This window comes from Alosa sapidissima, chromosome 8 (genome assembly GCF_018492685.1).
Source record: "Alosa sapidissima isolate fAloSap1 chromosome 8, fAloSap1.pri, whole genome shotgun sequence".
NCBI lineage: Eukaryota > Metazoa > Chordata > Actinopteri > Clupeiformes > Clupeidae > Alosa > Alosa sapidissima.
The window spans coordinates 14,591,439-14,617,199 of record NC_055964.1 but is presented as its reverse complement, the minus strand read 5'-3'; the positions used below and the strand labels follow the sequence as shown (position 1 = coordinate 14,617,199).

The following is a 25,761-nucleotide window of genomic DNA, read 5'->3' as shown; positions in this document are numbered from 1 at the left end:
TTTCAAAAAATGTGTTTTAGCAATTGTGGAAAACAGTAATTGTTTTGTGTCTGCCCTGTATTTATTTATTTGCAAAGGGGTTAGATTTACAACTTCCTTATAGGTTTCAAAACACCTAAACATCACAAATGTTGAGATTGCTGTATTTAATTCACACACATTTGAACAACAAATAGAAAACTTTGTAAACTACATTACATGGACATGCCATACTGCACTTACACACACTGCACTTTACCCTCCTCTGTTAATTCTGCTTCCTGTTTGCTACTCAATTGAAATGCAAGTGAAATTCAATAATTGAATTGGAATTTAAGAGCCAGTTTCAATTCAATTCTGGAATTTTGCACAAGCCTGACCTCTGCACAGAAAAGTTGAGTAACAACAACAGTATATCTATGTATGTGACAAATAAAAATCATTGAATCATTGAATTTACTGAAAGAAGAGGACTTGGTTAACATTTAAACTGACACAAGTCTTGTCATGTTGGTATGAGAAATGTATTCAGACTTCATGAAAAGTGTATTTCAGTGTTTGTCCTGGACTGTGTGAATCTGTGGTCTATCACACTTTCTGCTCTGTAATATCATTAGATTTGGTCACTTTTTAGACATTCCACTGATACACAGATACAGACTTTTATAATAAGAAGACTTGTCTGTACCGTCTTCTCAAAAATATTGTGACTGGACTGTTATGTGAGGACAAAAACCTGTTTTGTAGCAACAACACCATCCCCACATCCTCTTCAAATCCTCCAGGAGAAGTTCAACACTCACTTCCTGTTTGGGCACACAATATTTCAAACAAACCAGACTCTTTTTTCAGCCCAAAGAAAACGTCATTTAGGTGGAAGAATTACATCAGCTGTGTTCTCTGTGGACCCGCTGTAAAATGAGCCAGTGTGTTGGGTTTCGGGGAGCTCTGCCTAGAGAGGCATTGTCCATTTAGTACAGCATAGTGTATGTGAGATTCCAAGAATCCACTTGCATCTTTGTTGATTTAATGCATGTGTTACTCTTGTGTGATAACATTGGAACTTTAATTCATGTCTATATTTCAGATGGAATTGTTTATGAAGATCTCTTCATTAGAAAACATTCCCATTTCTCCAGTCACATTTAAAAGAAAATATAGGCTACCCATAGTACAGGGTAGTAAATTAAAACAATAACTGTTCAGGGCATATATCACTGTTAGTGTACTACTGGGATAAATGGCTTTTGTGTTTGATTTAGTTTTATGTCATATAAACAAAAGAGAAAGGACAATTACTCCACCCATCCCTTCACATAAAATTATCATCCAAAGACAGTGATTCTATCATCTTACAATTTTTGCCAATTGCTCATTATTTGGCTCATTATGTCAAAACTCTACACAAGCCACAGAAGACATAGCACTTGGAGATAAACAACTCACATCTATGTCAAAGTTTCCCAAAACGTCACTCTTGCAACAAAATGATACACACATGCACCATTTGAATTACTCTTTAGTGCTTTATACAAAATACTGTGATCTGCACGGTATGTTAAAGGTATGGTTACAATAAGTTCAGGTTTTGAAGCTTTGGTCTAAGCATTCATTGTTAGTAAGCAATGGGCAAAAACTCTAATAATGACTAGAAAAATCACGAATGTTTCATTTATTTAAAATATGGCAATACAGAAGATATTGGTCACAAACAGTGCGAGAAATAAATGTACAAGCTTGTGATAAACATTAAGGAAGCCCTACATTTTCTGACATACAAGAGAACTCAACTCCTCAAACAGTCTGTACAGTAAAGTCCTACAACTGGGGAAAAATGTGATTTTACACTCAGTACTACAACAGGTATTGGTCTGAAACAGCTTTTGATCACAACAAAGTTAGAACGTAATGTGGAATAGGCCCTACTGTATGTGTGTAGGACTTGAATTAAAGTCCCTATCTATGGAAGACCCAAACATAAAAATCTTTGACACAGAACAATAACTACAACTCAGTACAAATAACATTATCAACAAAACAATTCACAGACTGTGGGTGACTCACATTGGTTGTTCATTCATGACAGGAAAGTGTGAAATACTGCAGTTCATAGACAGATGAGGTACCTACATGTAATTCATGTCACACCTCTCAGAACATTATTTTCTAAATCATAAAATGGATCTCTACTGTATCAGTTTTGCCGTTCTGATAGGATGGTCAGAAATTTCCTCAGTGATGGTTTTCTTATGAACACTTGCAAAAAATCCACACATGAGGATTACAATTATGAAAGAAGATTATTTGGCACAATTACATTTGATATCAAACATTATCCTTGACGTAGATCCCACTTAGTTACAAAATATGTTTTTCAACTTGAGTAGTGCCATACTGTACCTTATAGGCTACTATGGCAAAAATGAACTGTTGTTGTTATTTACCAATAGAACCAATTGCTAACAACACCAAGGTCATAGATTTGTTACCTAGGATGTGCACTGCAAATGTACTGATGCAAATGCATATGTAGTTCTGTAAACTACATTTACAGATGCAAATGCTGTACTGTAATTCTTTAAATGAAAAACGACTACTCATGATGTTGTGATGTTAATGAAACCAAATTGTTGAAACAATCCTATTGACCTTACTGTTGATTTCACTCTTTAAACTGTGGACTAACTCAAATGGATGTGTGGAGGAAATGATCCCATCATTGAGGAAGAAATGGTCCCAAACTTGATGACACAGCATGTCAGCTTGGGAGGGACAGAGTTTCACATTTCATCATTCTGTCTGCAGGCTGAAGGAATGCCCATGTGGTCATTCACAAGATAATTTGATTATACTGTGTAGTGTAATGTAGTGTAGTGTAGTGTTGTGTTCAATAACTTACATGAAGTCCAGTGAGTTACAGCTCACGGATATTAATGAGTAATGTGGTTGTGACACTGACAGCTTGCATTTAAATAAAGGACAAGATGCTAACCTTATAGTAACTACCTTAGAAAAGGTTATACTTAGGACTAGCAAAATATTACATACAGTGAACAACAAACTTTTCTTGACAGTTTATGGTTTTGTTACTGAATCCATAATTGAGGACTGATGCCCAATAAATGGTATGTAAAATTTGATGTGTGTGTGTGTGTGTGTGTGTGTGTGTGTGTGTGTGTGTGTGTGTGTGTGTGTGTGTGTGTGTGTGTGTGTGATTGTCATGTAGATTATTTGATGCTATGCAGTTTCCTTCCTGGGGAATGGTAGCTGAGTGTGCTAAAGAGAAGGTAAAAAGTACAGCTGATTGAAAAGTAAAGATTTCTGACTCATTATCATCTATTGTAGTCTCCATCCTGCACTGAACATCCAATCTGGGTTGTCATGCCATCAGCTTGCTCTTACTGACTTGGGTATATTTCACTATGAGTTGGTTCTGTCAGCCTATTGCTGCTGGTTAAAGTTGTACACAATCAGATAATGATGATGTTGGTCGCATTTATAACTGTGATCTGTGCTCTATAGCATCAACTTCAACTTTGAAATGATAGTCCACAATGAACTAGGTCAAAAATGAGGCCTAGCAGTGTCCAGCTAAAACTGTATGTGGATCAAATCCACAGTGTATTCTCAGGGGAAGGAATTGGAAATGGCATCAAAGCAAATGGTAGCTAAAGGCCATGACAACTGACAACCTTCCACGGAGTCCACAGGTTGAATGTCTATGTGTCTGCACCAGTCAACAGGAACCATGCTGAGCCCAACTGAACACTTTAACTTTACAAAAAAAGTGACGAAGCATAACTGCTAAGGCTGGGTATGGCACAATATCAGTTTCACAAAGACAAATCCAAAGAAGGCGTCATTACGAACAGATTAAAACTATCATCGACAGAACAACACTCCCAATGTTCTGGGGTTTCCACAATTATACACAATTATAGGTGTCAAATCCAACAATTCATCCGTTGTTGTAGCAGTGACTAATGACAAACAACATGGCATGGTTTTGAAATACAATGACGTTAACAGTAAGTGTTCTCTTGTGGACACCTCATGGATGCGTGAGCATCTGTTACAAAACTGTGTTCAGTCCCTCTGGTCTGATGTTTTGGAGTGTTAAGAAATCCCCCCCCCCCCTCAAGGGACCTGTGGGGGGTCGTAGATAACCAGCAGGGGGCAGGAGAGAGAAAGGGCTGCTTCACAAAGTGTTGTGTCGTCAGCTCTCTCCACACAGCGCTGGCTGGGCAGATAGAAACGTGGGAGGATTTATTCAAGGGAGAGAATATGGCTGCTGACACAACGACGAATCAGCCATGTTAGTGTCTTCAAAAGTACTCCAACTTGTGGAGTAGTGTGTAGACTCCAAGCCTTGTTGATCAGAAAAGTCTTTTCCAGACAGTCTTATCTAAACATCTACAGAGGAGAGAAAGTTCTCCAAAGGAGTGACATATATTTTGGTTTTAAAACATGAAGAAGCTTTTGAATGAGCCAGTGTTTCGCCATTAGGCAAAGAGGATGGTTGTGTAGTGTTTACTTCTCCTATCTCTCACTTTGGCCTGCCCACCTCATGACAGATGCAGGGCAGGGATTGGCTCCTATACGGCAGACAGGTCCATACGATTGGCTGAGTTGCTGCTTTTGTCCCACGTGTTCATCCTTGTTGGACTTACACCCTTGGGGCCATTCATCTAAAAATAAGAAAAGAGAATAAAAAAAAAAAACACATATCACAGCCATAGATTAGCATTTGTGAGGGCCATTGAGATGATTTTCTTTTACAATTTTCTTCTACCAGACATGTGATGGTGTAAAGGGATTGTGGTTGGTAGTATTGTTCTACCACAGAGTGTCTTTCATAAGAGGCCCAAAAGCATAGTTGCTACCACTACCAAATGTGACCACCGCTACCACTACCAAATGTGAGTGCACTTAAGATTCATATTGTCACATATCACGTTTTTAATTTTGGAAAATTAAAAAGTAAGAGCATATTTGTTAGCTCTTACTAAAATGTGACTGAAATACGACCAAATATCAACACCATATTTCTGTATCATTTACGTGTGACTCAAATACGGTTGATTTGGCATTATTTACATTTGGCAATGATGCTACCGCCGAAGATGCACCGTAGTTAGCAACTATGCTTTTGGGAAATGGACCCCTGCATGGCAGTGTTTCTCTTGGGACTCACCACATCAGAGTTGAAGGGCTTGACGTTGATGTTGCGTATGGAGCTGCTGGTGAGGGACCACACCTTGGTCTTGTGCTTGAAGGCCGCTCTCACCTGGAGCCAATGGAAATAGGGCAAACGGAAACTTGGTTACTCAGAGTGCAATAACTACATGTAACCACAAGAGTGCAGTGTTGCCCACTAAACCACAAAGCCACATAGAGATCTACATGCTCTGCGAAACCAATTTTGAAAGGTTGTTCTAAACTTGCCAAATAGCTCAAAATAATTCTCTAATTTGCAACTGATACAAGAATTTGTCAACATATGTGAAAAAATGTATTATTAGAATATTGAGGGATATTAAGCCACTTTTCTGTGTACCGGTAGTTTTGCACTTTACTGACATCTCTCATCAAGTTATGCCCAAATCACTAAAAGTATATTTGATAACATCAAATGATGAACTGGGTTCCCATTACCTCAGAGTTGAGCAGGCAGTGGAAAAGGAATATGAAGAAACCCTATACAACATAAAAAATTGTCATGAATATCACAACATATACTATACATATATATATATATATATATGTATAGATCCTGTGTAAAACACTTTGTGATTAAATTTCTTATTGTTGCAATATCGAACACAATATTAGCCCTCTGTGACATGTAATCATAGTAAAATAGTAATATTATAACAAATTCAAAAGAGCTGTCCTACAGTCACAGCCTTACCTGTAAAGAATTGAATACTGCAAACATGTACTGGAAGAGAAGGGACTGGTTATTGATGGCCAGAACCCCAAAGATCCAAGAGATGCCCAGGATAGGCAGCAGAACCGCCACAGCCTTGGCCGTCAGCCTGGGGAGATAAGACAAGGATATTATACAGTATGGTGTATCGTACTGGTTCTGATAGTGTAGGCTAGTAAACAGTCTGATAGTGTGTGTGTGTGTGTGTGTGTGTGTGTGTGTGTGTGTGTGTGTGTGTGTGTGTGTGTGTGTGTGTGTGTGTGTGTCTGTCTGTCTGCAGAGGAGGTCACAATGTAGATTAGGGACACTTAGGGTCCTCAACTGACCAAAAGGTGTTGCAGTTTCATAACTCTGCTACCTAACCCATGATAACCACAGACTCACTCACTTGACAGCGTTGGCGTCCCCATGCACTTTGTAATTTTCAGCACTTATTCTTGAAATGATCCTGGTCACAGCAATGAGAATACCGATGTTGACCTAAAGAGTAAAAACATCTAATCAGCCCAAACGGTACCTTATGAAATGATTTATCTTTAAGGATCTTCCACCGAGGTCATGTGTTGATTTGTTATTTCTTATAGAAGAGTTTACTGTGGCAAATCATTTTTTAACATATTAAATCAGTGTTGATTGGGGTTACCTAAACTGGAATTGTTTACTTTCATAATAACCCCTGTTCCTTAAGAAAAAGAAGAACGTACCATTATGACAAACAAGGCAGGAGCCACAAAAGCCCAAATGGCCCCATTTTTAAGAGACAACCAACAACTGTGAAGGGGAAGAGAGAGAGAGAGAGAGAGAGAGAGAGAGAGAGACAGAGAGAGAGAGAGAAAACATGATTTAATGGAAATTCAGACAGATCATGTTTGATTGTGCTGTTTAGAGAGTAGATGGGTGGTGTAAAGGGTAGAGTAGTCCCTGTCTCTTTTTGAGTTGTCCCCAATGCTTTAAATCCCCTCCTGGATACTTACTTCCCCACTTCACCGTAACTGTCCAGAGCTGAGGTCACAGACACTACGCAGATCACCAAAGGAGATCCTGAAAACAAACAAACAAACACACACACAATTGTTTACATTCCATAACACTTTAAAGCCCTTCAACATGGTGATTAGCCACGTATCCCCATCTCCCTAAACGTTTCCTGTATAAAACAAAGCAGTCGGCTGAGTGTCGTGTCTGCTTTGTTGTGAGTGAGTTGTGGGTGTTCTGTAGCTTAATCATTTAAAGGTTGATATGTCAGCAAGGACAGGCCAGACCCCAGGCCACCAAGCCAGAGTGGTGCCATTACGACTGAGTGAGGAAATGAAGAAAAGCCGAGATCAAAAACATTCCCCCGCCTAAAATAACACACTGTGTAAATGGACAGCTGAGCCAAGACTTTTTTTTCTTCCTTTTTTCTTTCTACCTCTTTTATTTTTACAGTCGTGTCCTAATAACTATAATAAGACCCTCTGGAAGAGAGCCTGTTTCATTCTGGGGAGTCTGCAGCAGAGATTGCGGAAGTCTCCTTCAAAAACAACAGACTTCCATTTTGATGACTTAACATGGTTGACTCATTGAGCAGCTTGTGTGTGTGTGTGTGTATATTTATGTGTGTGTGTGTGTGTGTGTGTGTGTGTATCTATGTGTACAGTATGTGTCAATGTACTGTATATCTGCTTGTGTATTTGTTTTTGGTGTGTCTGCATCACTTCTCCACTGAGACTCCTCCATTTCCAGTCCTGCTACACCCAACAGACAACAACAGGGACTGGACAGGCGTTGAAAACTAATACTAATGGTGTCAATATGTCTGAGTGTGAGTGATGTAAACATATCCATAGGTTTGCGTCAAAGTGACCATGGGTGGGCCTCTGGACAGGGCCCAAAGCGTCTATGGCAGTAAGAGTTGCGTGTAATACAAAATCCACTCTCCATATCTGAAAACATGTTGATGGGTTTGGTGTGTTGTGACTCAATGCTGAAACAGTTTTGACGCAACACAGTCAACATGTCCAGGAGGGGAAAACAGAAACAATGGCATCACTGTTCCGGCCAGTACAGGGAAGCCTGTGATAAGTCATTACTCTGAAACCACCGCACAGTCCGAGCCCATTAAATAGTGGTCTGCATTAAGCAGATCAACTCACGATCATGGAGGTCTGTAAAAAGACACAGAACAATGGGCAGACATTCAAGTGTATACACACACACACACACATACACACACACACACACACACACAGAAACACCCCACCTCTTTCTCACACATACTCACACACACACAAACACACACACACACACACACACACACACACAAAATGTGATCCACACTACAGAAGCAGGGCAACGGCGCACACACAGACCCTAAAGTGAAGCATTTTGTCCTCTCAGAACCCACTATTGAATAGGTAAATAAATATAATTTAATATTAAACATGTATTAAAAAGGTTTTAAAGAAGGTTTAAAGTAGGTTTGCCCTACTTTTCACTTGGGTCCCCATAGAAGGAAGTTTAGTTGTGATGTATGCAAATGACAATGATGAGGATTAACCTAAGAAGAGAATAATTTGCAGAAACAGGTGCTGGTTTGGGTGCTTAAGTTTTTTCCATAATTCATGTGTCCCAGTGTCATACCTTTGACTAATGATTGCCTAGAACAGCATGACATTGTGGAGAAATGGAGTTAGATCCAAATATGAATCACATGTTGAGTTGAGCATTTGTAAGTATGTGTGTGTGTGTGTGTGTCTGTGTGTCTGTGTGTGTGAGAACAGAGCAAATGTGTGTGTGAGTGTGTGTGTGTCAGTTAATAAATATGACAGCAGTGAGGTCAGCAGCATGCTCATGGCTCCCCTGTGATGCGTGGCCTTTTTGTGCACACGGTGACCCGCCACTGAGATACATCTCAGTACACAGAGGAGGCAGACATCCCTGACCTCCGCCAAGTGGGGATTATATCCAGTCAGGAGTGTCACCATTACACACTCATCACGCATTACAGAGGAGAGAAGTCAACGATACACACATGGCCTTTGAAAAGACTTTGTACTGAACACATTATTTACATGTATGGTTCTTTCTAAAAGATATATTTTATCTTTCAGATAAAACTACAAGTATGATAAGTATACTGTAGCCCCCCCCTTAATTAATTAAATATGACTCTAAACAACACATACTGTATAGATAAAAGACAAACGTCTATCATATTTAAATAACACAACACAAACTGTTTTGAAATTTGTCCTCAATGATAATAGCGTTAAAACCATCTTCGGCCACCCCGAGATGAGTTGTGATCCATTCACCATCCATTCATCCTTCCTCAACCGTTTCTTCTCACAACTGAGAATTACCAAGGTCTATCTCCACATGCCCATATGGCCACACCTTTCAAACAATGTCAATCATAGTATAATAATTATATTACACTTATTAAACAATATGAAAATAAATGTCATAGTGTGATGGGTTTCTGATTTTCGTTGAATTCTCCTCTTTCCTTTCTTTCCCTCTGACTCTTCCTGTGGCCTGGCAGACTCACCCCAGCCGATGCCATAGTAGTAAATGTGCTTGCTGCCCTCGGAGCCGAACACCTTGACCACCATGCTGTACAGGTGCAGGCCCTCCACCAGCATCCACGCGAAGGCACTCAGGAAGAAGAAGTGCAACAGCACCGCCATCACCTTACAGGGCAGCTGCAGAGACAACACCGAAGGAGGGGTCAGACACCGAGACAACACCGAAGGAAGGGTCAGACACTGCAGCAGCAGCAACAAAAGAGTCAGAATAACAATGTTTAAGGCAATTTTTTGAAGATTGTTGCTGGGTTTTTTTTTTGAACGTCAACAGAAGTGACGTTACCCCGCCATCGCTGATACAACCTTTAAGCAGACACTTTTATCCAAAGCAACAAGGACTCACAACAGCACAAATCAGACCTCGAATCAACCGATTGTTAATCAGTGACATTCCTGCTTCACCACCACGCCATGCCTCAGTGTCTGTGTAAGCTAATTCTAGGAAGGAAGGGAATGTTCAAAATGGTTTCTGCATGTATTTATGAGGGTTTGAGATGATAGCTATGTGATTCTGTGTGATCAATGTGGTGTTTTTACAATTAGTTCTTTGTTGGTATGTGTGTGGTGAATCCATCTGTGGATGTGATCTTTCTGCTTACAGTACGTGCGTATTGAGTCTGTGCCTATGCCTGTGTATGTGTGTTGTCCACTGCGCCAGAGGAAGACATCCTAATTTTGATATTTAATGTTACTGAAATATGAGATAACAGCATGAGGCGAGACTGCTCTATTCAATTTGTGACGGCCTTATTGGATTTCACTAAAATGTAGACGGGGCAATGAGGGTGGGACTGAGTTCATGGAGTTTTGATGAGTGGTTTCTCGTGAACTATGAGCAATCTCTTGTTCTTGCTGGCTCTCGTTACAGTCTGTGGTTCCCAAATTGGCGTCATCTATCTATCTGGGACCCCGGAACTAATGTGCACGTTTTGAGGCACATGTGTCGCAGAGCTATCAAACCAGGATCACACATGTATCACCACCATTCCGCATGTGAGCACCAACTCAGAGCATATACACGCACACACACACACACGCACAAAAACACGGACACACACCCAGAGCCACACACACACTTATGCATACTCGGCCAAATATGCATACACACAAACTTGTAACATACATTTAGAAATACACAATAATAGTTGTGGTAACCAATTTTCTTCTAACATCATGGACACAGGAGTTCTCCTTCCAGCTCCTGGTATGACCCTCTAGTATCTTCGATGCCCTGTTATTCCTCCTGGACCTCCTGAGCTGCATGCCTATGGTGCATTGCAGTCAGCTTTGGCACACACAGCTAATTAAGAGCTGGCAGCAGAGGCCTACTCCTGTGCTCTGTGAGTGATAAACTAGCCCCAACAGAAAACAAACATAACTGTACAGTATTAGCAGTCACAAGGGAGAGATATGTATTTTGGTGGGACTCATGAGAAGAGTTTTGTTTTAGACAGCGGGTGATGGTCAGGGCTCTCACCGTGGCTGGCTCAAAGCGGAAGCTGATGAGGAGAAGGATCTGGGCCACCAGGATGGCGAAGGACAGGTTGGCATGGATGTGGTAGCGCTGGTTACGGATGGTACTCACCGACCTGCAGGAGGACGAAGTAGCTCTCAGACTCATGCAAACATTCATGTGCTTTGCATTCATTTGGATAAAAACTCGTCCAATTTATAAAGGTATGCTTAGAGGATCAGTTTATCCTCAGGTACAGAAGTAAGGCCAGCCATGCAAATATGACCATATTATACTTCTCATCTTGTCTCTGCATTGTTCTCTGTGACACTGTTAGATTTTTGAAGTACAGCTGCATGAACTGCACAACTGTTTTAGTTTCAAATTCATTCATGTGCATTGTCCCGTTTAAAAAAATAAAACCTAAAAAGGTTCTGAGCGCTTGCTGGCTCCACAGTTGATCCAAAATAAACCATCGACAGATCAGGAATTCATAGCTCTCGAGAATTACCGTAATAAAAAAAAAAAAAATCTCAAAAGTAATCAAAAGTCATAAAAACGTCAAAATGTTGTAGGTCTGAAACCTGTGCAGCCATGAGAAACTGGATTGATTTCCTGAATGGAGACCAGTTTGCATCTTGGACTAAAGTACCTCTGTGAGAGAAAAGGAAAAAGTCTTGACCGTGAGCCAGACCGTATCCCATCTCAAAGTCTTACTGGGGCGTCTCTGGGAAACATCCCGTGAGGGAAACATATGGCATGCATCAGCTGAGGTGAGTACTCACGAAAGTATGGCGAAGGTCACCAGCGTGATGGCCAGACAGAAGATGGAGATGGAGCAGCCAATGTAACTGATGGTTGACAGCGCTACCTGGTTGGCTTTGGACAGCTTGAATGGAAGAGGAAGGAACAATTTTGCTGATTAGAAGTGACAACACAAATTTAATGGATGCATGATGCTCAACCAAGACACGCCAATATGTCTGTCATATGACTATGCGACATTTCAGAGAACAAAGTGATACTGTACTGACATCCCTAGTCCTCTAGTCTAGACCCACAAACCCAGGAACGAGCAACAAGACATTGTTATTTATCACCCAAGCACATTTAATGGACTGTGCATGTTTATATACTGTGGTATGGTTCAAAAATAAGCATGGATGCTCACTCAGACCAGAAACCTCAAACCAATGCATGGATTTGGTCCCATCATTGTAATAGCAGATATAGCTGGCCGGAGGAAATTAGTACTTTGTATTTTTTCCCTTTATTTTTCCATTCTCCATTTTCAGTTTGTATGCTACATACAGGAGGTAGATGTTTTTCAAAATGCAGCTATTTCTGGGGGTTTCTGTTTATGATTCCACATTAACTCCTCTGTGTGCCTTGTGATTAGAGAGTGAACCGAGAATATATCCGGGTTTTTCTTTTCTGGCAAACGCCGGAGTGGGATGTTCCCCGAAGGTTTTACGGGGATGGAAGCAGCCACTAATTAGAGCTGTGCGACAGGAGAGAATAGCATCAAAGCCCTGGGCAGCCACACCGTGACGGGACTGACCGACTGAGTGACTGCCACACTGGGACTGCTCCATGCCTTACATACACAGGCAACATGGCTGGCTGCCTGATCTGGCTTAACTCTACCTGAGCATTCACATTCTGTATGTTCCACTGGAAGAAATATAATTTTGAGTGAAGCAGTTCTCATAAACTGCTCTATGCACTGAGGTTTTTTTTTTCACAGCTAATAAGAGCTGGGCCATGATGAGAATGTTCTTTGAGAATCTGTCTGGTTGGAAATGATTCATAGTAGTTAACTTGGGTGGGAATTGTGCTTTTGCCTCAATGAGTTTCAAGAATTCAAGATTGAAGATACTGTGAATGTGCCGGCCAACTTCTGGAAGGAGCTCACCACAAATATCTGACCACCATTACATTTCTTATAGCATATTCACCTCCACAATCACCGCTCATTTAGGAGTTCCTGACAGGACAAGAATGTTTTTTTAAAAAAACAAAACAAAAAAAAACAACAACAAGTCTCTTCTCTGTGCGCGGTTCAACAACAACACTGTGATTCCAATTAGGCAAGTTTTAAATATCTCCATGCACCCCGGGAACAATAAAGCACCCGAGTGCTGGAGCTCTCACTGTCTCGAGGCGAAGATTTACTGTGCTGTTTATGCTGTCCTACCCCACACCTCCCCTCTGCGACCAGGCTTCCACTAGTTTGTGTTGGAAACAATGGCTGTTGTCTCAGAAAAATCTCAGCTTTGATAGCAAACGTTGAGCTGAGGCGGTGGTGTGCGGAGGTGGGGGGGGGGGGGGGGAGTACACAGTTTAGGACTGTTTTGAGGTAGGTGAATGGTGACTTGATGCTCTGATGTTTTACGGTCCGAACGTAAAGAGAGGTCCACTCCCCCCTGATCTGATCTGCACATCTGGCCTGTAAATGGGGATCGGGACCAACTGGGTGCACGTCTTGCTGGGCAGAGAGGGACACTCCCCTTGTGCTTGGGGTCGGGGCTTGTCTCAAAGTTTATGGAGCGCAGACACACTCGAGGGCCTTTTGCCAGACTTTGTTTCGCCAGAAAATGGCTTTTTTAACAAAAAGCCATGACATGGCAAAAGTCTGAAGCAAGATTTTTGTTTTTGTTTGTTTGGTTAGGCGTGTGGATTGGCATCACTCATCTGAAGCGAGCAAGATTTTCTCATGTTTGCCTCTCTTAGCCTATTATCATGCATAAATTGCTCACAGAATCAGAATCTCCCTAATACAGATAGTTCATCTAATTATGTATTATTATGTGTACCACATGAGATGGCTCCAAGAAAACCATGATGAGGAGTTAATACTGTATAAGTCCCCTCTGACCCTCAGTCATCTTCCGCTCACTTGAATGCTTCACAGTGGGGATTAGACTGGACAGTGGGACAGAGGCCTCTGACAGAGAGGACGCACAGCCCAGTGTCCAAATACAGAGACCAGGGACCACCCCGCCCCCCTTCTCCTTCCCTGGGAATAGACCCTCCGAACTAACCGCGCTTAACCAAGGATCTCCACAAACCACTAGCGGAAAAGCCAAGACTCCACTACACTAATTCACACGCCCAGCATCAGCCCTCCATCTGCCCGCAGTGGTGATCGGAGCGACCGCTGGGCGGTAGGGAGCGCTCCCGACCTCGGGCCAAACCTCATCCTAATCGCTGGAGGACTTCCAGGAAGTGGATGTGGAGGAACACGGGCCAGCCTGAGAGGCCTATAAAACAAGGAGACTCTGCGATGGTGAGTGAAGTGAACCATCTCCCATCTATCAGCTTCCCCCTTCACTCTATCATTCTGAGTTCTGCAATGTGCCACATGGCTGTGTAAAATATAACTGTGGCAGATGGATGTTCCCTAACCAAGCCCATGACTGTTTACCATTCCAAGAATTCTCATTGTTCAGCCCCATTGTTTCGGAGTCACCACCAAACCACAAATGACCGAACCAAGATGTCCTTTCTTTCAGCACCTCCCACAGATGAATTTTCTGCCTTTAAGGCATGAAATTACAATACTTTAGTGGTATAAGTCAATTTAGTTGGTGCTGGTTGGTGTCAAATGAATTACCGTATCACCCACAAAATCTAGATGATAAATACTGGGACAAATTATTATGACCGCCGCTAGCGAAGCGGTCATATAGGGATTGTCAAAGTTTTTTTTTTTTTTTCCCGTCATCTACTTCCTGAATTTTTGGTCAATGATACCCGGGACACCGAACCACCGGGGCACATGAAATTTGGTGGGTATGTAGCCCCACTAGACTTTTACGGAAAAATTTTGTTTGGTTCCGGGGGCCACTCCCACCCCGCGCTGGGCCCCCCGAAACCCAAAAAATGCAGTTTTTCCTAAATAACTACCTGAACCGTGGCACCGAGGATGAAGACATTTTTATGGTATGTTGGTCTCAAGGGCCCACATCAACCTAGCCCATAATCACTCATTTGTGATTTGCACCCCCCCGGTAAAAAATAAAAATGCAATATCATTCTGCTTTAATCGCCCCTCTCTTCAGTTATGATGTTCAGAACTGCACCAAATTTTATGTGTATGATTAACCTGACATTCTCTGGGGGTATGCCAAGTTTCGTAGAATTTCATCCATGGGGGGGTCTAAAAAAATAAGTTATGTGTACATTTAGTGACTGTACACTCATTGGCCTGTAGATGGTGGTGCACACATATACACACGCACACACAGGCACACACATACCATCAGTATCGGCAATTAGAACGGCCGATACATAATTACAAATTCAGTAGGATTAAAGGAAAACCAAATATTCATCATAATAATTTGGCTGCATTTCCAGTATTGGCGTCACATAGTCGTTTGTCCACCAGATGGCGCATCGTTGCAGTGAGACGTATTTTTGTCGGAAGTTAATCTAAAGTGGGTTGGAAAGACACTACGCTTCCTACAAGGACAAGACTGTAGTTTACCGCAGAGAACGTCTAATAAGGGTAGGATGATTTCTGCATGACATGCAGGGCTGGACTGGGACCAAAAAATGGCCCGGGCATTTTTGGCCATGGCGGCCCACCATGATTTTGCGACATAGAGGATATAAGCGCACATTTATCATCCATTTCGGGAAAGCAATGTTTCACTAATATTACATGATAATAATAACTGTAAGCTGTAACACCTGCAAACTATAACTTTATGGCAAGCTAAAATAACTCTTTAAGTTGGACATCGAGTCTACTCATGGCATTATTCGAAAACAAAGGCTAAAACACAAACACACATACACACCCACTAGGGTGACCCTCCAAACCAGCAAGGACGAGGTTGTGCACAAAATCTATAGGCTACTATTATTATGCATGTTTTAAGTCTGACTGAATAAAATGAGTCCTGTAATTATTTCCTATGTTGAGCATTTACACGCTTTAGCCTACAATCTCCCCAGATACTATTAAGTGAAGATACACACATCCCAAAACATTTTCATTGTTACGGGCTATCATAATTTCTGTCATTCTAGTGTCTTTCTGAGTGCGTGCGTGTGTAGCCTACGTGTCTGTATGCCACAGAAATGTGATAGGTTTGCTTGTTGTACTGCGTCAAGATTGACAACAATTTCGACCAATGATGACTGACTTCAGATCTCAAAAAGTTGAGTGCATTCTGAAGCCGACCACTTGTTGATTTGTTGTGGATAACTTATTTTATTTTTTCTCCTCTCCGCATCGACGACAATCGAATAGCGCAATGTAAAATGCAGATGGCTTCTTTGCTACTGATGCATGTTGCAGAGAAACGCTCAAATGCATGTCAATCGAAAGCGGAGGAGGAGGTGGTCACCCAGCCCTCCACACACACAACAGCCCTCCTTGCATGAAACGTCCCTCTTCATTCTGCTAACATTTACAGTAGCTATTCTGACCTCTTCCTCAATTTGGTCCTGCTGGGTAACGTCTCTCTCCTCCTCCTCCTCTTAACGTCTCTCTCCACCTCCTCCGAATCCACCTGTACTTCTCCTTCCTCTGTGTCACTACACTGCACATCAAACGTAACGTCTATCTCCTCCTCCTCCTCCGTAACGTCTTTCTCCTCCTCCGAATCCACCTGTACTTAAGCCTTCCTCTGTGTTACTAGCCTGGCGGGCCATCCTATATCATTGAAATGTATAGTCTGGAATCAAACCATTCACCTCGCTTAATCCAAGGGGCGGGCAGAGAATTGTCTTTCAAACTGCCTAGGCATGCAATAGGCCAGCGCTACGACCATATCCGTATCCGGTCAGCAAATACATCCTTCTTCGAGCTTCTCCAAAGTTGACGCCAACGCCGATTCAAACAACCGCTCTTCGTTCGCCATAGCCACCTTCCTTGTTGTTCACCGTCGCAGGACTGTCGTTATCCTGTTAAGCCCGCCTTAAGACTCTCTAACAAAATAGAGCGCTGTGATTGGATGACGTCCACGGCATCAGCCAATAGAAATTGTGTTACTACACTGCACATCAAAGCTGTGTTCCACTCCTTCAGCCTGAGCACTCGATGTCGACGGCCCTGCACCCGCTGTAACAGTTGACCTTGGGGTGAACATTTCTGTGATTTTGACATTTTGCTGCGTCCAATCCTGTGTATTCTTTTTAGCCTTTTGTCTCGCAGCTTCTGTGCGCCCCCCTTGCGCTTTTGTGGTTTATTAGGCCTACTATCCATTTTCACAATTTCACAGACGGAAACTCACTTCTCTCCGCGGTCAGACAGCTCAAATGGCAAACTCTGATAACCCTGGGAGGGGAGGGGGAGGGCTGAGAGATGTCATTGGACTAGCCCAATGTCTGTCAAGAAAATCAACCAATGGGCCGCGTTTTTGTGTCTCAAATACGGTCGCGGTGGATATTTTTTTTAAATTATTATTAAATTAAATTAAAATTATGACAGCACCGGCCCAAAAATGTGCGTCGGCCCACCGGGGTACGCCCGATGGCCAGTCCATGCCTGATGACATGTAATTCCCATTTCTTCTTGAAGCCGAAATAAATCTGAGAATGTTTATCGGACATGCTTGTTTTTTACTGCAGGTAGGCTACGTCAGGGGTTCCCAAACTTTTCCACGACAAGGCCCCCCAAATACCACTAGGTTCTGGCCAAGGACCCCCTTGATGTGTTACTAAACCCATCAACAATACTACGGCAAATGTAAAAATACATTAAGCTAATCCTAATAATTATTTTAGCCACAAGCACTTCGCGATGGAGCATACCGTGTGTAAAAATTGCATTTGGGGCTTTCTGCTATATGAGAGCTATCACTCTACTATTATTCCCAATTATTATCATGGAAAATATAATGTTCGGATATGCGACAAATTATTATAATGGTATTGTATTTTTCAAATGTATTTATTTGTTGCTTTTATTTTTCCATCCAACTTGCTCAGGCCCCCCTGGCACCCCCTCGCGGCCCCCCAGGGGGCCCTGGCCCCCACTTTGAAAACCACTGGGCTACGTTAATCTTAAGTTATATCAATATCCTAGAGTAGGTAAAATAATGTTACCATTAGCATTGGTTGAGTGATGGAGGCCAATTTGATTATTGATGTATTTGTAGAAAACCATAAATGCGGTTATAGGCTACCAAGCAAATTGATAACAGCACTAATTGAATTTTTCGACTGTCATCTCATTTGCTTATGACCATAACCTAGGCTACTAGCAGGAGCTAAGTGAGTTAGCCACAACACGTTCGCTACGTGATGGTTTTCTAATGGAAAATATATAGGCTACCTGAAAGATAACCTGTCTATGATGCATCCTAAACACCGGGCTGGGACATTTCTGCTCAGTCTCAAAAAGCATCTGAGTCAACGTTCATTCCCAAACACCCATAGGCTACTTCAATCCTCTATTTTCAAAGGTGATTCAAGTAAGGAAGAACATGGCTCAAAGTAAAGTAACTAGGACTGCAACTACATAAATTCGTCAAAGTGAATCATTTGTGTCCCAGAATGGAACAATCTGAAACCGTAACCCATTTTAATTCGTTTAGACAGCGAAACCGCACATCCTGCTTGCATATTGATGATGTCATCGCCACACCTCAGCTGCCCTGGACTTGCACTTGTAGTATTGCCTAACAATACTAGTTTTCATACATGACATTACCTACGATTACTCTCCGTAAGATAAATATCACAACTGGTGCTGCGCAGCACCGATAGCTTATGACTTGGTGGACTGAACACTGTTTTTCCCGGTGTTTTTTTATGCATTCTAGCTACTGTGACGCGAGAGAACTTAAGTTATTAGGAAAGTGCGGTGTAAGTTTAGGCTACATTATTTTGTGGGTAGTGCCAGTGTCATTCATTTATTTTACATGTCTTTCAACATATATACATGCATTCACAGTCGAGTGAAATCAGATATAAGCATACAAAGACGCTTAGAACTCACGTTAAGCCGATGGTAGCACACTGAATGCAAATGCAATATTTGCACGATTTGATGCAGGCAAAATTATTGACTGTTACTAACGAAGGTTTTATAGCAATATTATAAATGTGGCGACAGAATAGCCTAGAACTTGGGTAAGCCTTGCGTTTAGTAGCCTAATTGCGGTGATAGCCATGTGAATCACGGACTATCCTACAACCAAAGAAAGTAAAGGTGATTAGGCCTACCTGCGTTAGCCAAATAAAGGATGGGACTGCACCCTTCACAAACCGTAAAATAAAGTTTATTAGTTTTACAGTTGACTACAGTTGACAGTTCACCATCAGTCCACACAAACAATTCTGGTTTCCTTGCACTAGCCATTTCGTCGTAGCCTATTCTGTCTGTTTGTAAAGCGCAAGTTTTGGTCAATTTCTGTAAAGAAACAGTGCCACCTATAGGCCTGGGGTATGAAGTAACATGTTGAGTCGTGTTGAGATGGATCCGTTTGGACGCAAATATTCTTGATACGGTTCCAGGGAAGACGGAGGAAAAAAAGATCGGTTTGGTACGTGTGGACTAGGCCTTAGTACCAACTTTACACCGGTCCGATACAGTTTTGCCTATGGCTATACCGTGAGACTGAGACGCTTTTTGTATGTTCGAAGTGCGTGTTTAGGGTGTGAGAGGGGAGCCGATGTGCTTTGATTCCAGCTTGGTAGTTGTAATCGATGCGATTAAAAAACATGTGTGTGTGAAGTATCCAAACAATGATAACGCTTTCATTATGGCTGCTTTAGCCACAGACCTTGAGCTACTGTACAGTGGGTTGGGTTCCATTTAGAAGTGTTGCTTTCCGTGATTCACACAGCTGCGTGAAATGTATTAGGTCTACTACTGATATGCAAAACTATGTCGCAGGTGGGGTGGGTGGGGGGGGGGGGCAGTGCGTGGATATCTCAATCGCAAAATTAAACAATATTTCTATCGGGCGCCTACCATGGACTAGGCTGGGTGAACTCCTTTTCGATTTCTTAAAAGATTGAGCTTGGTCTGGCGAAAGCCAGACTAACCATGGACCTCATAGTTGCAAAATGCAAGGGAACATGAGTCAGCATATTATTTGCACAAACAATAACGGACAGTAGCTCTTCAACTTGGCCCGTTAAAATGTGTATGAACAGTCTAGCAACGCATTTCATGAAGGCCCTTTTGGACATGTCAGTTATTTGCACCACTGGGTAAAACGGCATTTTTTTTAGACTACTGGTATTTCATTTGTGCATTGACAATAAAGCTGAATATCATATTAACTAGATGACTAAACTTATGCATATGTAGAAGAAGAAACATTCACAAAAATCCATGACATGACCTCTCTTCTTGATAGCTGTTGAAAACTGCATGGAACTGACAGGGATTGTTTTGTTTAATAATAAATAAATAAATACATTATGCTGCTACCTTCTGCTTTTCCCAAATACAATGTAGCATACAGGTGTACCTTTCATCAGTCCAGTTGCAATGGATGGACTGTGATGAACTGCCCTGCTTGTGATTGTTTAGAGATTTTAAAGGTTTTATAACAATGCTACACATTTTTTCAGCGCCAGTAGGCTACTTTGTGTGCGGCCCGCAAACACACATTCCAAACAAGCATACACAAAATGATGATTTATTTTCGCGGAATGGATGTACAGGACTGAGCGGCAGTCATATTTTGTAACGCTATGCGGTACATCTAGTTTTACATTTTCTGAGAATTATTTTCACCAGACACAGACAAACTGACACATACTGTACACACAAACCCACACTGTGAGTTGAGTTCCTTACCTCAATGGGGACAACCTGCATGAGGATGGCGAAGTTGGTCAGGTGGTTACACAGACACACAGAGTAGGACAGGTTCCCACCAGAACGAACACAGCCTTCGTTAGACCACACACCTTCTTTAGAGCTTTAACAGACCAACAGAAAGACAGACGAACACACACACACACACATACACACACACACACACACACACACACACAAACACACACACAGAAATGTGATGATGAAGCACACACAAGAAGAAAAACAACAATTGCACTGTGTGAAATGCCAGCATTTGTTTGACTTGAACACAGCCTGCAGAAGACCATCACGTGCCTGACATTCCAGCGCAAACCCAAGAGAGATGGGGGTGGGGGGTGGTGTAGGGAGTGATTCGGGACGGGGAACCGTTCCCCTCCAAATTAAATCCACAGCGTTCAGCCTCGCTCTGTCCTGATTTACGGTTTCAGACGTGGTCACAGATTTGGCCGCAGTCACAAGAGTTTTCACTGGTGGCTAAGGCTATTGCCTTTCTCAGCGCAAAATCTGTCTTAATAAGCAAAAGATGTGCTCTGGATCTCCAAAGGAGCCTCAGAGGAAGTCATAAATGACAGCAGAATTTAATGCGAGAATAAAAGTATATGTGCAGGTACGTCTTCATAAAACGAAGCAAAAAGATCCTCTGCAAACACATAACTCTAAAAATAGTGTAGTCGTATAATTTGTGGGCTTGTTGTTATGGCAGGAATATGTATAGCCACATAAGATAACACTCTACACTGCTAATCATATTTTCACTCAGTATGAATCATGTGTATGCAAAAGAGAATATATCATACATAAAAAGGGTTGGTTCCCATCCATCTGTTATGTGGAGAATGTCACCTATGTATGCTGTAATCATGGCTCATTTGAGGATTTAACACCCATACTGTATTTCACATGAATGGGAACAGTGCACATCAGTGCAGAGTCAGCAATGTCTACATGTCTGTTAGTTAGAGAGGAAACTCACCTGTAGTCCAGGAATGCACAGTACAGGTGAACTCTGTTGCTCTTGTTCAATGATTGCATTTGTTGCTCTTTGGTCTGAAGAGAAAAGAAGAAGAGAGAGATAAAGTCTTTGACCAACTAGGCAACAACTACAGTAGATGATTCGTATGCCATGATTGAATTTCTACGTCCACTTAACAGGACCGATTTTTCACTGCAGAACACTGTGAGACCTCTTGGAAACCAATTAACTGCACAATGGCTTTTAATAAGTCACTGAAGGTGTCGTAAAGAGTGTTTCATGCACAAAGCATTTAGGGTTGTCTGAAATCACCCCTAATTCATGCTGCTCCCATTTGTCTTAAGCCGAGCAGAAAACACAGGGGCTAATGAACACAGTGCACAGATTAAAGCAGAGAACAGCAATAACAACAACACATTACATTTGATAGATAAATAGATGGACAGATGGATAGATACTTTATTGATCCCCAAGGGGAAATTCAAGAAAAAGTAAAATAAAAATAAATAAAAAATAAAGCGCTTTTCTAGGTACTCCTAGACTCACCGGGAAGGGGGCAAACCTCACAACAGCCACCACCAAAAGCGTAGCACGCATCTGGGTGGTGCACGGCAGCGTAGGAGAAAACTAGTCATCAAGTGTCTAAATTTGGTTCTGTAACCAGACTGAAGACCGAATGGGATTGAAATGAATGCTGCATATCTGAACAGATGACGGCCAGGTCTGTTGAGTTCAGGGCTGACGGAGTGCATGAGACACGACTTTGCAATGCAAGTGTTCGACTTGTTTAAATTACAGTGCTGAATCACAGAAATTGTTGACCGCAACAAGACTTTTCCTGTGCAAAACTAGAGACAAACACCAATGCTAATTGTTTTTGCGATTTTATGTATAAACTCTCCCCTTGGAGTGTTGCCTGCATCATGAGTTTATTTTGGTTTAGAATATGTCAAACACATCAAATGTCTTCTCTCACATACACACCCTCACTTAAAATGACAGATGCATGCTATCCAAATTTACAAACACACACACACACACACACACACACACACACACACACACACACACACACACACACACAGCTTAGAGAATCTCAAAGTCATTTTCTCAATGGGTGGCTCTTCCCTCACGGGTGATTCCGGCTGCCCCCCCAACACACACCACCACCACCACCACCATCCCCTCCAGCTACATCCCTCCACACGCAATGACTCCCCCCTGCTCTGAAGAGGTAGGAGCACAGAGCTGTCTCTGTTTGCCAGCATAAACAATCATACTGCTGCTTTTGTTGTTCTGAAAATGGACTAGTAGTGCTTGACTGGTGCTAAGAGGCCCATAAAGATCTGAAGAGGGAACACCAGCCGCTGCCAAGTCCCCCCCCCCCCCCCCCCCCCCCCCCCCCCTCTCCTCCACACACACACACACACACACCTCTCTTTCTGGTCCTCCCTACTGTCTCTATGTGTTTTATATGACCAGTGCTCATTTTTTCCGTGTAATTTTCTGAAATCTGATTTGGAGTCTTGGGAGATGGTGAGCTAACAGGCTGAGGAATGCAAGTGTGGTAATTAGGTTTTGGCCCACGGACTCCGCTTAAATCCTTGCTGTTATGGCTAAACCTCCTTCCTCTCCAAACCCCCCCCCCCCACCATCCCCTACACACACACACACACACACACACACACACACACACACACACACACACACGGATACACATACATACACCCCCACACCACCCTGCAGCCCAACCCTCCACTGTAGCTCCCATCTGAATCACACAGGGTTTACTAAAACAACCTGGCGGGGCGACATCCTGGGCAAAGACCACACCACACACGCACACACACACACACACACACACACGACACACACACAACACACGTATACTGTATATATACACACACCACACACACACACACACACACACACACATTGGGCTAACTTGCTCTGATATCCCTCCTCAGTGGCCCAAATTGGATTGGGTGTTTGTGAGGATGGGCTGAGTTACCTTGCGGAAAAAGTGAGAAGGAAGAGAGCCACACCTATGGCCCAGACTCTCCAGTTTCTCTCTCTCTCTCTGTCTTCTCTCCCTCTCACTGACGTCGGCTCAGGGTGTTTCTGTGTCAAACAGCCCTAAGAACACACTGTGTGTGTGTGTGTGTGTTTGGTGTGTGTGTGTGTGTGTGTGTGGTGTGTGTGTGTGTGTGTGTGTGTGTGTGTGTGTGTGTGGTGTGTGTGTGTATCTGTGTGTGTGTGTGTACCTATTCTGTAAACTTTATGAATAAAGATAATAAATAATCCTCCCCACGGATGCTTCAAGGCCAGACGCCCTTCTTCAGCGTGATTATGGCGATTCTGGTTTTGAGCCCAGTCACACACACACATCAATAGTGTTCTGGGGGATTTTTGAGGGTACCATTTTTATATCCCCATTATTCAGACTCAGTAGACTCTCAACCAAAAGTCTTCATGGAGGTGGGAAAGGAAGAGCCCCAATCAAGTGGGATCATCTGGACATGACCGAGAAAGAGGCTCTTCCATGACAAGAGGAGCAAAGAGGTGTATGATGGGTACTCAGTAGTGTAGAGGTGCTGGGAGGACAGGGGGGTCTCTGAGACTGAGAGCAGAAGAGGGTGGAACAGAGGAGAGGTGAGGTGAGGAGAGGAGAGGAGAGGAAAGGTGAGATGAGGAGAGGTGAGGAGATGAGTTGAGTGGAGTGAAGACGAGAGGAGAAGAGGAGAGGAGAGGAGACGAGAGGTGAGGTGAGGTGAGGAGAGGTGAGGAGAGGAAAGGAGATGAGAGGAAAGGTGAGATGAGGAGAGGTGAGGAGATGAGTTGAGTGGAGTGAAGACGAGAGGAGAAGAGAGGAGAGATGAGGTGAGGTGAGGAGATGAGAGGAGAGGAGAGATGAGGAGAGGTGAGGAGATGAGTTGAGTGGAGTGAAGACGAGAGGAGAAGAGGAGAGGTGAGGAGAGGAGTGCAGAGGAGAGGAGGGGAGTGGAGTGCAGAGGAGAAGAGGAAAGGAGAGGAGATGAGAGAAGAGGAGAGGAGAGGAGAAGAAAGGTGAGGAGAGGAGAGGAGGGTAGAGGAGAGGTGGGGTGTGGAGTGCAGAGGAGAGGAGAGGAGAGGAGAGGAGAGGAGAGGAAAGGTGTTGGGGGGCCCGTGGCATAGCGGCTGAGGAACTCTGACGCTGGTTGTGGGTAAATGAAAACAGATGAGCAGGCGAGGCACCTTGCCACGAGTGCCGTTTTGCTACAAAAACAGAGAGAAGAGAGAGAGGAGGAGGAGGAGATACACAGCAACGGAAAACAAAGAGCTCACTTTCCTTTTCTCATTCACCCTCTCTTTTTTCAAACTCTCTCTGTCTGTCTCTTTACTTTTCCACCTCTCTCTCTCTCTGTCTCTCTCTCTCTTTCTTTCTCTCTCTATGCAGTCTACTTGTTCTCCCCTGTCACCGAGGCTTTGATGAAATTATGCCATTGAGTGCGAGGCTAATTTTCCACATCGAGTCGATTCGGGACAGGGAAAAACTGAGCCGCGCTGACAAAAGAAAGGCCTGATTGCTGTAGTAAAGCGTGCGCTCCACTCATGGCAGAACCCCTCCTCCTCCAGAAGAGCCTCTGTGTGTCTCTGACTCCGTCCAGGTCGGCTCTCGTCTCAGCCCTGCTGACCTGCCCCTCATGGCAGCCGTTGGAGCAGCAGACTCATCCTCTCCCTCCGTCCAGGCGGTCTGGCTCTCCCGGGCACTGCCAGGCCAGCCGCTCCTGGAGGCTGGAGTCCTGTCTTGTCTGGAGGCTGTCACAGGTCTTTCTGATCTAGCACTTTACATTTGTCAAACTTTGCATTTGTTCATTTACTATCGGTACAAATACTGAAAACAGAGCAAAGTCAAACCAATTAGGCTTATGGCACCCACTGACACTCTTTTTGAAAAACAAGACGCAAAGCACATATCACATATTCACTGACTTGTACACTCCCTGCGTACACAAGGCTGTCAGCCTTGCACACAGCTGACACACACTCAACCAGAACCACAACCCAGTAAATCACCTTTCG

General features: G+C 43.0%; 1 protein-coding gene across 8 annotated transcripts in view; it reads right to left on the bottom strand.

The window, feature by feature from the left end:
* Positions 1-1,636: 1,636 nt before the first annotated feature.
* Positions 1,637-25,761, bottom strand: part of adgrd1 (adhesion G protein-coupled receptor D1) — a 65,463-nt gene continuing 41,338 nt past the window's right edge. For all 8 annotated transcript variants that reach the window (XM_042101340.1, XM_042101341.1, XM_042101343.1 and 5 more), the window contains 12 exons: positions 21,700-21,773; positions 20,703-20,826; positions 11,716-11,819; positions 10,955-11,066; positions 9,441-9,594; positions 6,883-6,949; positions 6,613-6,679; positions 6,297-6,388; positions 5,891-6,017; positions 5,635-5,676; positions 5,174-5,266; positions 1,637-4,667 (listed from right to left, as the gene is read on the bottom strand). In XM_042101340.1, the coding sequence (XP_041957274.1) occupies positions 4,575-4,667; positions 5,174-5,266; positions 5,635-5,676; positions 5,891-6,017; positions 6,297-6,388; positions 6,613-6,679; positions 6,883-6,949; positions 9,441-9,594; positions 10,955-11,066; positions 11,716-11,819; positions 20,703-20,826; positions 21,700-21,773 (1,149 nt within the window). In that variant the 3' untranslated portion in view covers positions 1,637-4,574. The remainder of the gene's footprint in view (positions 4,668-5,173; positions 5,267-5,634; positions 5,677-5,890; positions 6,018-6,296; positions 6,389-6,612; positions 6,680-6,882; positions 6,950-9,440; positions 9,595-10,954; positions 11,067-11,715; positions 11,820-20,702; positions 20,827-21,699; positions 21,774-25,761) is intronic.